The 12483-nt window shown below is 43.3% G+C and overlaps 2 protein-coding genes across 7 annotated transcripts in view; one reads left to right on the top strand and one right to left on the bottom strand.

The window, feature by feature from the left end:
- The window catches only part of ANXA11 (annexin A11), a 34554-nt gene extending 28234 nt beyond the window's left edge, over positions 1–6320 (top strand). For both annotated transcript variants that reach the window (XM_081191328.1, XM_081191327.1), the window contains 5 exons: positions 526–619; positions 1265–1360; positions 3104–3162; positions 3877–3999; positions 4629–6320. In XM_081191328.1, coding sequence (XP_081047454.1) covers positions 526–619; positions 1265–1360; positions 3104–3162; positions 3877–3999; positions 4629–4688 — 432 coding nt within the window. In that variant the 3' untranslated portion in view covers positions 4689–6320. The remainder of the gene's footprint in view (positions 1–525; positions 620–1264; positions 1361–3103; positions 3163–3876; positions 4000–4628) is intronic.
- Positions 5980–12483, bottom strand: part of PLAC9 (placenta associated 9) — a 57592-nt gene continuing 51088 nt past the window's right edge. For 3 of the 5 annotated variants that reach the window (XM_081191379.1, XM_081191378.1, XM_081191376.1), the window contains exons 2-4: positions 11604–11704; positions 8027–8147; positions 5980–7485 (exon numbers count right to left, since the gene is read on the bottom strand). In XM_081191379.1, coding sequence (XP_081047505.1) covers positions 7475–7485; positions 8027–8147; positions 11604–11704 — 233 coding nt within the window. In that variant the 3' untranslated portion in view covers positions 5980–7474. The remainder of the gene's footprint in view (positions 7486–8026; positions 8148–11603; positions 11705–12483) is intronic. The other 2 variants (XM_081191380.1, XM_081191377.1) reach the window with 1 other exon arrangement.

The following is a 12483-nucleotide window of genomic DNA, read 5'->3' as shown; positions in this document are numbered from 1 at the left end:
GGAATGTACTTGTGGAATTTTTCATTCACCCCCATTTCACACCAAAAACGTTCGCTCTGTCACATTTTGGCTTGGCTCTAGTTATAAGGAATACGCCACTGCCATTTTCAGTGGCATCCCTTTGTCCCAATATCACTTTGCAAGGATTTTTGCGCCAGTAACTTTCAGTCAGTAGTATGAAGTGGGGGGGGGGGCAAGTGAAATGTGCAGCTTAACAGCATCTGTTGGGATGCAAGGTGAAGTTGTGCTGCGTGCAAGGGGAAGAAAGCAAAATTCAACATGAGCCTGTAGTATTTTGGCTGCAGCCCCAGGTTGCTTGCATTATAGTTGCATCCTTGATTGTTAGGGAGGTTAGCAAAGGTTAGCTACATGAATAAAGGTGTGGGAAAGATATAGGACCAGTCCAGAAATATCAAGATAATTAAAGAATGAGTAGTAAGGGAGAAGAAGCCTTCGAAAGCAGAGTGAAATTTGGAAAGCAGCTGAACTCAAGTAATGACCTGTGATTTTTTCTTTTCTTTTAAGGCGCTGTATGCAGCAGGAGAAAATCGACTTGGGACTGATGAGTCCAAATTCAATGCAATTCTCTGTGCCAGAAGTAAAGCTCACCTAATAGCAGGTAATTTCTGTCTATACTTTGCATCGAGAGGATGTTTGGTGATTGTAAAATTAGGCTGCAACAGTGCAAGAGACTACACATGCTTTTTCTTGACAAGTGGTAACTAATATTTTCATTTTTGATGGTGCCTGAGATCAGCCAACTCTGATCAGATGCAAAGAAGGGCTGGGTTCTTCGACCCTTTTAAATAGTTATGTAGAAATTTGTCAGGTGAGACAAGCTGCACCGCCTGAAAGTCCTCCTTCTACATAACAAAGGGCGTTTGTCCTCCTGTTAGGGTCCACAGTTAATAATTGGGGAGGGGGTGTCTGTAGTGGCGTAGCGTGGGTTGTCAGCACCCGGGGCAAGGCAAGTAATTTGCGCCCCCTAACCCTAACCCCCAGATGTTGCGCCCGGTGCGGCCTGCCCCCCCTGCACCCCCCACGCTACGCCACTGGGTGTCTGTCTGTCATCCAGCCGCCAGATGTCAACTTAGATAAGTGATCGGAGTTAGGGCCATACCAGAGAAAACAACTGAAGGCCTGTGATGGGGCAGTGCAACTGACTCAAGACTTAGCAACAGCCTTCAAGAGCTGGTTGTCAGACTTCACTCTTCACACTCACTTGGCTTAAATGACTGATGATCCCTTTTTTCTCTCTCAACAGTTTTCAGTGAATATCAGCGAATGTGTAACCGTGACATTGAGAAGAGCATAATCAGAGAGATGTCGGGAGACCTCGAATCTGGGATGCTGGCAGTAGGTGGGTGAGGTCTCTTTAAGAGTGAAGATCATAGAATCATAGAGTTGGAAGGGATCCCCGCGGGTCATCTAGTCCAACCCCCTGCAATACAGGAATCCAGATCACAGGCATCCCTTGGTGGGCTCAAACCACCAGCTTTCTGGTTAACAGCCAGATGTACTTGACCCATTGTACCACTATGAATCTAACTTTCCAAATTGTGGTTTGAATGTTCCTTTGCTGCCCTAAACACACACAGTTTTCTGGCCTGGACTGCACTCTTTAAAATATATATTTTTTGAAAAAGATCCAGAAGTTGGGGGATAGCAGGCTATGCATGGCACCTATTGGCTAGCACCTGCGGTATCACCAACCTCTTCTCCCGCAAATTCTAAGAGTGGCTTTTAAAGTATTTGTGTGTTTTGGCAGGGTAAAATGTGACATGTATGTTACTTAAGATGTATTTCAAAGCACAAAAGAGGGGCAAAGCTAAGAGATGATACCCTATCTGAGTCATGTATATGTGTGGAAAGCAAGTCATGAAGCTCGGTTCAACGTGTAGGTGAAAAACTTTGCCGTTCAGAATATTTTATCATATATTTCATGCCACTTTCTATACAGTAGTTCTCTTGAGAATATTTAGCTTTGGCTGCGAGTTTCAGTTTGAAGCTACTTTTACTTCCCCCAGAGAACTTGGTTATAAATTGCATTTACCATTCCTTTGATTTCTTGTTAAACCTGGTTCCCATTTAACAAGTCACAGTTAATGTGATTGGGGAAATGGCTAGGATTCCACTGAGGATGCCCTTTGAACTTGCTACTTCACCTTCCATGCCAGGCACAGCAACCTTTGTCTGTATCCTCTCATCTTTCATTCCTCTGGTTTTGAAGATAAGTCATGTTCAACAACACCATGTTTACATTCTAAGTGTGTTTCTTGGATAGGGGCGAGTGTTGTGCCAAAAGCTTTTGCCATCACCAAGTTCCTTTTCAAAAATGTTAAATAGCTTCTAGGATCACTTACCCTGTCATAAGTGACCAACTATCAACCAGTGAATCCCGGAGTGCTAGTTAAAGTGTCATATTGGCCACAAATTCATTGGGTGATCTTAGGCAAACTACTATACTGACGAACCCTGCAGCACGGTTGTAAGGATTTACAAGGCAATAACATATGAAGCTGCTTGAATATTTAAAATGTGTTCTATAAACACTCACTGTTTTATTTTCGTATAAAATGGCTTTTACTCTTTGCACCAGATCTAACTGGAAATATGTACCCTTTTTTTGGCTCCATTATAGCTTTCAGGATTGTAAGCTTGGTAACTGTATGCAATACTCCCATAGTGTGTGACTAACTTCACTGCCTTCCATTTTCCGGTCTTGAAGTGTAATGTTCATCTACATGAGAAATCTTAACATTGATATCAAAAAAGGAACATACCTTGTATTAGGTTACAAATGAACATCACCATTGGTTCCTTCCACTCCCATAAAATGCTCAAGTAAAAAGGTAGATGCTGGTTTGATAGCTGTTTGGATTGCATGACCGTGTGCTTTTTTTTTTTTTAATCTGATTTTGTGTGATTGTCCCCTTGGTTCCTCCCAATGACATTCACTGAGTCATCTCAACTCCCAGGTTAACCTGAGAAAGCAGATTTCAGCAAAAACAGTATGGCATTGATGTTTTGTTTTGTTTTTTTTTAAAAAAAGGTTAGCAAATGGTTAACAGTCAGTAACCGGTGATCTCAATTTCTTTTTCAGTTAAGTGTGTAAGAAATACACCTGCTTTCTTTGCAGAGAGGCTGCACAAGGCCATGAAGGTGAGTTGAAATCATGTGGTCAGATATTCAAATGAGCTGTTAGAAGCTGACTCTGTTGGGATGTAGATCTGAGCCCAGGATATCAGATTTTAGGGCTGGCAGACATGTTTCACACAAACCTGTGTAACTGTAGCTTGAAAAACCTCTGGAGGCAATGACCGAGCAAGAAACGGCTGCAGGTGTGTGCACATAACCCATTGCCATTTTCTTCATTCCAATTCCTCCCCTCCCACCCGGGTTCCACAGCCCTGATTTTAAATGACAGAGGTGTTGGGGTTGGGGTGTTTGTGACCTGAGATGGGGTGACAGCAGGGAGGCAAAGGGTTTGGTGCCCCCTTTTCTCCCCTCTCCTATTCTCCCTTCTCAGTTGTCCCTTCCTTCCCCCAACATCTTTTCAGGCTAAAAAGGATATGCCAGCCTGTTAACAAATGGGCATGTGTAAGGTTTTGGACTTTGAAATTGTTATCAATTAAGCAGCTGTCCCCAACTCTGTTCTCCATATATTTTGGACTGCCACTCATATCAGCCTCAGCCGTTGTGACCAATGGAGAAGGATGGCAGGAGTTGTATAGTCCAAAGCATATTGAGGGCACCACATTAGGTGAGGCCTGCCATAAAGCCTTGAGCGGCCATTTTGAGTAACAGTCAATGCTACGTGTTCAGAGGGAGCGTCGCAGTCTGGTAACAATTCACATTCTGCCACGTTCTTCGCAGGGAGCTGGAACCAAAGACCGGACTCTCATTCGCATCATGGTGTCACGCAGTGAGGTTGACCTGCTAGACATCAGGCAGGAATACAAGAGGATGTATGGCAAATCTCTCTACACAGACATTACGGTAAGATTGCGAGGGGCTTGTCTCGCTTTCCATGCGTGCCAACTCAAAATGCCAGTGTTCACACCGAAACCTTGAACTTGGCCCAGTACCATTTTTGGGAGCCGGTGCCATGTTCATTCATCTTCACAGCAGGGCTTTCTCCACCTGTACTCTAGCCATCATCTGGCCCAGTGTTTCCCAAACCTGGGTCCCCAGCTGATTTTGGACTACAACTCCTTAGCTAGCCAGACCCAGTGGTCAGGGTTGATGGGAACTGTAGTCCAAAAACCGCTGGAGACCCAAGTTTGGGAAATACTGATCTGGCCTGTTTCATAGGCTGTAGCTCCACAGTATACCAGGGGGCTGGATGTGCTCCACACCACTGTTGTTTTAACAGAAAGCAAAACAAAAACCCCCATCATATTAAATAAGATGTTGCTATTGGAGTGGTGGGGGGGGGGAGGGAGAGAAAAAAATCAGGTGGTTTCTGTCTCCCCAGGTATAAAAGTCTTGTCTATAGGTTCAGAGGGGCAGGGTGTATGCCTTGTGTAACTGGGAGGTTCACCTGTTGGCTTCTGACACAAAGATGATTGCTCTCTTTAACCTTTGGCACAAGATCACTTTTTTCTCCTTTTGGTGTTTCTTACCAGGGTGACACTTCTGGAGACTACAGGAAAATCCTGCTGAAATTGTGCGGTGGAAACGACTAAGTTGAGTCCCCTAGAATTTTGTGTTTGTTTTTTTTTAAAAAAAATTAGCTGGTTTTATGCTATCATTTCACACATGCTGTCGAAACTCCAAATATCCAGAAGTGCCACGTTATTCCTTTCTTTGAATAATATATAATGAGTACAGAAATAAATCCTGCTGTAGAGAGAGAGGCTGCTGCACCAGATAACTGTAGTTCACAAACAGGTTTTTGCTTTCTTATGGGGGGGACACACACTCCACTGTATGGAAGTGGCTTGTGTTGCATGAATAGCTTTTGTTTGGAAACGCCTTTATTTGTGCGTGCCAAATGATTCTATACAGCTTTGTGTCTTACAAAAAAAAGTAGAAAACATTTTTTGTATGTGTGGTGCATGGTGCATTTGATATCTACATGCTTGTTGCTTAAATTTTTAAAAAGATCCTGTTCTGAAGAGTGATTGGGTAGACTTTCAGACCCTGTTCACTCACTGCTGTTCAAGGAGAAATGTAAAAGTCTGGCTAGAATCTTTATGCTGCCTTATGTTTTGAATGCTGGATCTCCCTGAAGTCTGTGATATTGTCCCTAAATTGAAGGAAAAGGGATGTGGTGCGTTGGCAGAATTCAGGACCAAGATGTTAGGAAGTCTGCCAGGGTGTTTGCCATTAGGGTCCCTCCGAATGTCCTGTTTCATGTGCATTCTTGCAGATTTATGCTCCTGCTGATAACCTGGTGGTTATGCATGACCCTACTTCCAAGAGTGCACCTGCAAAAATGTGGCACAGCTATGTTTTCTGCTAGAAATGTTCCAGTTTATTTTTCTCCCATTTTCATGTGCTAAGAGAGCAAGACTGCTGTTGTTGAAGCATCACAGAACAACTAAGACAGCGGGATAGTGTATGGTTGACCCACCACTGTTCATAATGCACTATTGTGCCAATGGCGTGTTACAAAGCACACCCTAAGTCTGCTAAGGCTGATACTTGCCAATGAGAGCTTTCCTCTCCAAGAGGTAATAGCAGCATGAAATGGAACAGTTTGTTTTTTTGTTCAGAGTTGGGATAAGGAGAGGAAAGGGCTTAATCTCTCTGCGCATGCAGAATCCCAACACTTCAAACACACACAGCCATTTTTAAAACTTAAAAATCTACTGGCTCCCTGTTGATGTCTTCAGCATCATATCTAGTTTAGCTCTCAGGGACAGCCTACAATCAAACAAATATTTCCACTCATTCGTTTTTCGATATGCGGAGGATCAGCTTTTTCTCTTGAAAGCAACATGTGAACAAGGCTTCATTGTTACAAAAGGCTGCTTTACAAGCTCCAAACATTTTATTGGAATATAAACAGGAACACAGAAGTCAATGGAGATTCCACATAATGCTCCTCTTTTACAAAAATAGGCACAAAGGAAACCCCCATTGATTTAAGCGTTCAGCACATGTTTCACTTTCCCCATTCAGTTCCCTGATTCTTAGATGGACTTGCCGCTAGCATGATCCAGCCAAAGTTGTCTTTTGGGAGGCTCAAAATGCCTTCAATCTGAGTGTATGCCAAAGCTTTTTCTCTTTGCGTGTTTTTGTAGAATTCTACCTTAAAATCAAATATATTTTTTAAAAGATGATTTGTACAAATAAACCAAATTAGTACCCAAGCCTCCTGCATCAGTGTTCTTATTTCTGCCATGTTGAGAGCATCATTTCTTTGGGATATTCAGCTTCAACCATGGATGGCTCCCCTTGGGGAATGGGTTGTGTCTCAGGCAAATCAGACTAGCGAGCTTAAGCACCATCAGGCAGTTTCTTGAGCAAATGTTTCAGAGGCATGTGCAGAGGGGTTCTAGCTTCTACATAAAACATGAAATCATTCCACTTTGGTTGCTCACTGTGGCTCCTTGGTGATCTGTCCCTTCATAGGAAAGGCTTGAGCAAAGACACGAGGACAAACAAACCCTTTCCTGGGCCACTGAGCTCTGCATCCTATTTCCAACACTGGACAAAGCTGGATATTTCAAGAAGTTTGGAACCAGTTTTTGGCAAGTGTGCCACAAGTCCAGAAGTTAAGAGAATGCCCCTCAGTAGATAGGCACTCAATGCGCTTTCACAAGGTGTTTCAGCTGGGGAGTACTGCCAGATTTGGACATCTTGCTGGACCAGACCAAAACTCCCACCATGGTGCCTCCAGCAATGATCAGCGTTAGATGCCTCTAGGAAGCTTGCGAACAAGGCTGTATATTTGACTGTGCTGCAGCCAGGCTCACACGCTTTCCTGCCCCTACTCTCCAGGAGCGCCATAAGCACCTGTTGCTTATTTTCCCTTGTGGCACCAGTGCTACAGGTTAGCTAGTTAACAGGTTAACCATCCTAAAATTTGAGCAATCAATTAACAACAACAACAATTTCTTTGTGACCAGAGATGCCATTTTGGAGACTACCAGGTACCCCGTGAAAACTTCCAACACTACCTCTCTTAATTTCTGCTCCTTTTTCTTTACCACCAGACGGCTGGACCTTCCGGGACATTTAACTTCTCCACAGGGGTCCTTGCAGTGAGGATTCTTTTAAACAATTTTAGGAGTCTTTAAATCTTCAGAATAGGTGGGAAGAAAACTTCTCTTTTGGTAGTCTGCGTCAGTATGTTAGATCATAACACAGAGGAACTTGTGATGGAATGCTCCCCATCCCAAGTCTGAAGACATCTGTCTGGTCTGGAAGCTTACGAAAGAGTGCAATATGGGTTAATTATGCAGGTGGGAGGTATAGGTATATAGATATTACAGTCTGTTCCTTTGGTCCGTCGTCTTGAAGCTCAACTGGTATCTAGCAAATGAGAGAGAGGAAGGGAGATTGTAGTGGCAATCCACCAAGCCTAGAGAAGGCAGTATTTGTTAAAAAGCAGATGAAGGGTCACATCTCAGTGTTAGCCTTCCACTAACAGAAGCAGGAGGTGCAGTTTTCACTTGATTCTCCCCCCCCGCCTCCCCCAAAACACCCCAGAGATAACCAAATTTTCTAGAGCAGATTTCAGGGCAGCACAGGGTCCTGCAGAGGGGAAACTTCCCCTCTCCCCACCACACCCATCCACTAGTGAAGGTTTTGCTAGATTAAAGCCCTTCTCTGAACAGGATTACTTACTTCATTTACAGAAGGTCAACAATGAATAGTAGCTGATGAACTTGAAACAGATATTTCAGTAGCGTTACACATCTTGGAGTTTTAAGGGTACAGCAACCGACCGTATTATTCCCCAAGTGAAGTGATCTTCAGCGTACAACTGCATTCTGTGCGCTGAATTGCAACATTTACAAGCGGTTGTGGACACTTGGATAATAGATGCACTACATTTCTCTATGACTCATACCTTCAAAGATATCCATCAAGGGAGTTCCAGGAGCAAGAGGAACGTTCCATGCAGTTTCACTTATGGTGTTCAGCAGGGACTTGACTTCAGAGTCAAGAAGATCAACCGTCTTTTCCACCTGCTAATGAAGAAAAGCGAAATTTAGGGTAATCCACTTCTATCAGCATCTCCTGAATTAGCCTGGTTCTATGGCTTAGCATTTTGTGAGAACTCTGCCAAACAGCTTAACTATGGTTGGTTGGTTTCCTCTATATCCCAAAATTTTCCTTCAATGAGCTGGTGTACAAGGTTCTCCCCCCCCCCCATTTTCTCCTCACAACAACCCTGTGAGGTAGGATGTTAATAATAATAATAATTTTTATTTATACCCCAGCCAAGGCCGGGCTCAAGGCGGCTAACAAGCAATAATAAAAACAAGTTGAATGAATACAACTTAAAAACAATATTAAAATATTGAAACTTTAAAATATTAAAATGCAGCCCCATCACAGGAGGAGAAAGGAAAAAGAAAGAGAGGGAGGGAATCAAATTGGCTCCAAGCCAAAGGCCAGGCGGAACAACTCTGTCTTACAGGCCCTGCAGAAAGAAATCAGATCCTGCAAGATTAGGCTGAGAGACGTTGACTGCCCCTAGGTCACCCAGTGAGTTTCATCGCTAAGTGAGGATTTACTGCCAACAAGCCACTATCAATCCAAAGGCCTTGTCTTTTGTTGGCTTATGAATCTTGTCTTCGGCTATGACTTGACGTTGCATGTGAACCATAAGGCTTGTTTGACCACCCTATCACAGCTGTCCAATCTACAAAGGTCCAAGGCAAGAGCAAGGCTGGAAGAGACGTCAAACTTTTAAGAAAAACCGTGGTTTGTCTGGTCATCCTGGGGGGGGGGGGGACTTGTAGTCACCACAAGAACGTTCTCTGTTTTACTGAATGGGCTCTGGGAGGCTCTTGCGCGGGTTGCGGAGGCTTTCGCAAGAGCCTCACAGAGCCTGGGAAGCAAATCGGAGAGCTTAAAGGTTCTTCCCACGATGGGCTTTTAAGCTCTCCGCCTTGGATGCATTTAATTTGTTTGATTTCAGCTGGCTGGCTGGCCGCCACGCACATAGCACTGCAGCTGTACAAGTTAAATATGCGTAAGTTGCAAGTCCATTGTACCCCTTGCCCGCTTGGATTCATCACTCCCACAGAGTTCATCCTTTGCAAGCTACATCCACCGTAAGCCAACCCTACACCAAGGACACTTCAAACAGGGAGAGATCTGTAGAGAGCAGGGTTAGCATTTCTGGTCTTGTGCTGCCCTCTAGTGGACAAGGGTGTTGATTTATTTATTTTTTAATTGATGAGATTAACTGGGCACTGGCCTGGTTTACATGTACCGGTACTTGTAATGTTAAACCACCTTCCTCTGCTGTGGTTGATAGAAGTGTTTTTTGTCTGTTGAGTGTATAAATTTATATTATTTTTATTGTAACAGAACAAAATAAAGCAAATAGAGTTGTAAAGAAAACAAAAACATGAATACACATATTAAACACCAAAAAAGAAAAAAAACAGAAAATGGATATTGTGAGCTAAAAACAAATGAATTTCTTTACCAAAATCATATAGAACACATTGAAGTCCTAAAGTACCAAGTAATACAAACAGCTTTGCCTAATCTTGAACCTTGTTGCTCCAATACACTATGAAAACAATCCTTTTTTTCACAAATACCATCTTACTGGTATTGTCTGGTTCTCGCCATATTTGTAACCTTAACCATATATACACAATGTCCAAAATCTGATTATCCATTCTCATGAATGGCGTCCTCCTCCTCCTCCAGTTACAGAGGGTGATCATTCTGCCTACAGTCAAATTCCCTATTTTCTGTGTACAGTGCCTTTAACATAAAACAAGAGGACCCACTTATAATCTATAAACCTTTATCACTTCCAGTTACGTTCTTATGTCCTCCCCCAATGCAGGGGCGGACTTTGGTAGTTCGGTGCCCTGAGTTGAGGACAAAGTTTAGCGCCTTCCGTGCTATGCATGCTCTCAAGTGCCCCGTGTCAGAGTTTTACGCCCCCTCATCTTGGCACCTGTTCAAGGGAACTGCCGTAAACCCAGCGCTGCGAAATGCTATGACTTCAGGACACAGCCAGAGTATATACACCACAGCCCAGCATTTGCTATTTTTGCTGTACTATATATCTGATTAAGGCACGACAGCGTTAAGTACCAGCAACACAGAACTGTATAATAGCTTGGCTTGAGGCTTACACTGATTGTTTGCTGGGGAACATTCTTCCAGGTCCCATTTCCAAGGATCTGGTGGAATTTCCTGCCCTAGATCTCCCTCCCAGCTGAAGAGGAGTTTTGATTAATAGCAGCTTAGTGGCTCATCCGAACCCACACAAACTGCAGTTACTCTTAACTATAATCTACCAAAAACAAAACAAAACCCCAAGCCAACTTCAGACAGTGATGAAACTGATTTAGTTTACAAAAAACTGTATGCTAGAACATAGTCTTATAACAAGCCAGGCTATTGGTCTATCTGATTCAGGGTTATCAATCTTGCCTAGCAGCCATTTTGCAGGGCTTCAGGTAAGAGATTTTCACTAGGCCTACCTGGAGAACTTTCACATACAAAGAATGTGCAAGCCCCTCATTTTATGATTAACTATAGTTTGGGGTTCAGATGCAATGGTAAACTGTAGTTAAAATGGAAGGAGAAGCTTCTGCTTTCTTCAAAGCCACACCAGAGGGAGTGCATCCTGAGGCTCGCATGAGCTCATTCTCATACCTCTGAATGTTCCATGCAAATACAGCCAGTGAGGGGTTCTTATACGTTGCTGTAAACACATACAAACAGAGGTAAAATAAAAGTGCTGTGTGCAAAACATGTGGATGAAGAATCGAGGCAAGAATGTATTTGACAATCAGATTTCTGCCCAAAGGTTTCATGCACAGTCGTACCTTGGTTGTCGAACGCCTTGGTACTCCTACGTTTCGGCTCCCGAACGACTGAAACCCAGAAGTGAGTGTTTTGGTTTTTGAACGTTTTTTTGGAAGCCAAATGTCTGATGGGGCTTTTGCGGCTTCTGATTGGCTGCAGGAGGTTACTGCAGCCTATCAGAAGTCACGCTTTGGTTTCCAAACGTTTTGGAAGTCGAACAGACTTCTGGAACGGATTCTGTTCAACTTCCAAGGTACAACTGTACTCCCAAAAGTGATCATGGATTATTTGCATCCACAATGCATGAGCTGTAATAATGAATCTATAGCCCTGCTTGCTGGTATACTGTCACGTCTAATTGCCCCTGAACCTTCCCAGCACAGTAGTTCATATATTATTTGTATGTGTCTAACGCAAGATTCATGAAAAGAAAGATGTTGTATTCCCCACCCCACCTCAGTGTGACACAATTACAGATCTCTTGCCCCTTTGACTGCGACCCATATACTGTGCAACCAAATTTTGTGGAAATCCTCAGTCAAACCTGGTATTTTAAGTGAGCCATTTTGGAGAGGTACCAAGGAACAGACTGGAAGAGTAACCTTGGCCTGTAACATTGCTCTGCTAGATCGCCTTACCTCTTGGATAGTATCTAAGCGCTTATGAATTGTATTGTGTTCATCACACCAGTCATTCTGTTCCAAACTCCCTGGGAGATCAGTGACAGGATCAGCAGCAACTGCAAGAGATGGGAAAGCAAGCAATATTAAAACTTTGCCTAGGCCTTGTTTTGTTATTCCACACTATATTTAGGTTTTGCAAAAATACTTAGAATCCCCCATGTGTGGGAACATCCACTGAAGAGTTGAACTCTTAAGGGTTCCACAATTCAGAAGAACTGGGACCTCCTATAGCATCAAAGCTCATCAGGGGTGACTCACCACAGAGATGACCTCTTCTTTCTAAAGTTTACTAGTGTGTGGAGGGAAATATGCCAAAGATCACAACTGTGTGGTTTTTCAATGTAATACCAAGAGAACAGAACATGCAACTGAACTCTGTTAGAGTAAGTGACATTATTTATTGGTTGGTTGATCATCTCAGTCACCCTCCTCTACACATGTTCCAGCTTGTCAATATCCTTCTTAAATTGTGGCCAGAACTAGACACGGTATTCCATTTCTGGTCTGACCAAGGCAGAATAGAGTGGTACTATTACTTCTCTTGATCTTGACACTATACAGTGGTACCTTGGGTTACATACACTTCAGATTACAGACTCCGCTAACCCAGAAATAGTGCCCCAGGTTAAGAACTTTGCTTCAGGATGAGAACAGAAATTGTGCAGCAGCGGCGCAGCGGCAGCAGGAGGCCCCATTAGCTAAAGTGGTACCTCAGGTTAAGAACAGACCTCCAGAACAAATTAAGTTCTTAACCCAAGGTACCACTGTACTTTTGTTGATGCAGCCTGGAATAGCATTAGCTTTTTTTGCTGCTGCATCACACTGCTGACTTGTG

This window comes from Podarcis bocagei (genome assembly GCF_964188305.1).
Source record: "Podarcis bocagei genome assembly, chromosome: 4".
Lineage (NCBI taxonomy): Eukaryota > Metazoa > Chordata > Lepidosauria > Squamata > Lacertidae > Podarcis > Podarcis bocagei.
The sequence above is the reverse complement of the archived record's forward strand: the minus strand, read 5'-3'. Positions and strand labels throughout refer to the sequence as shown.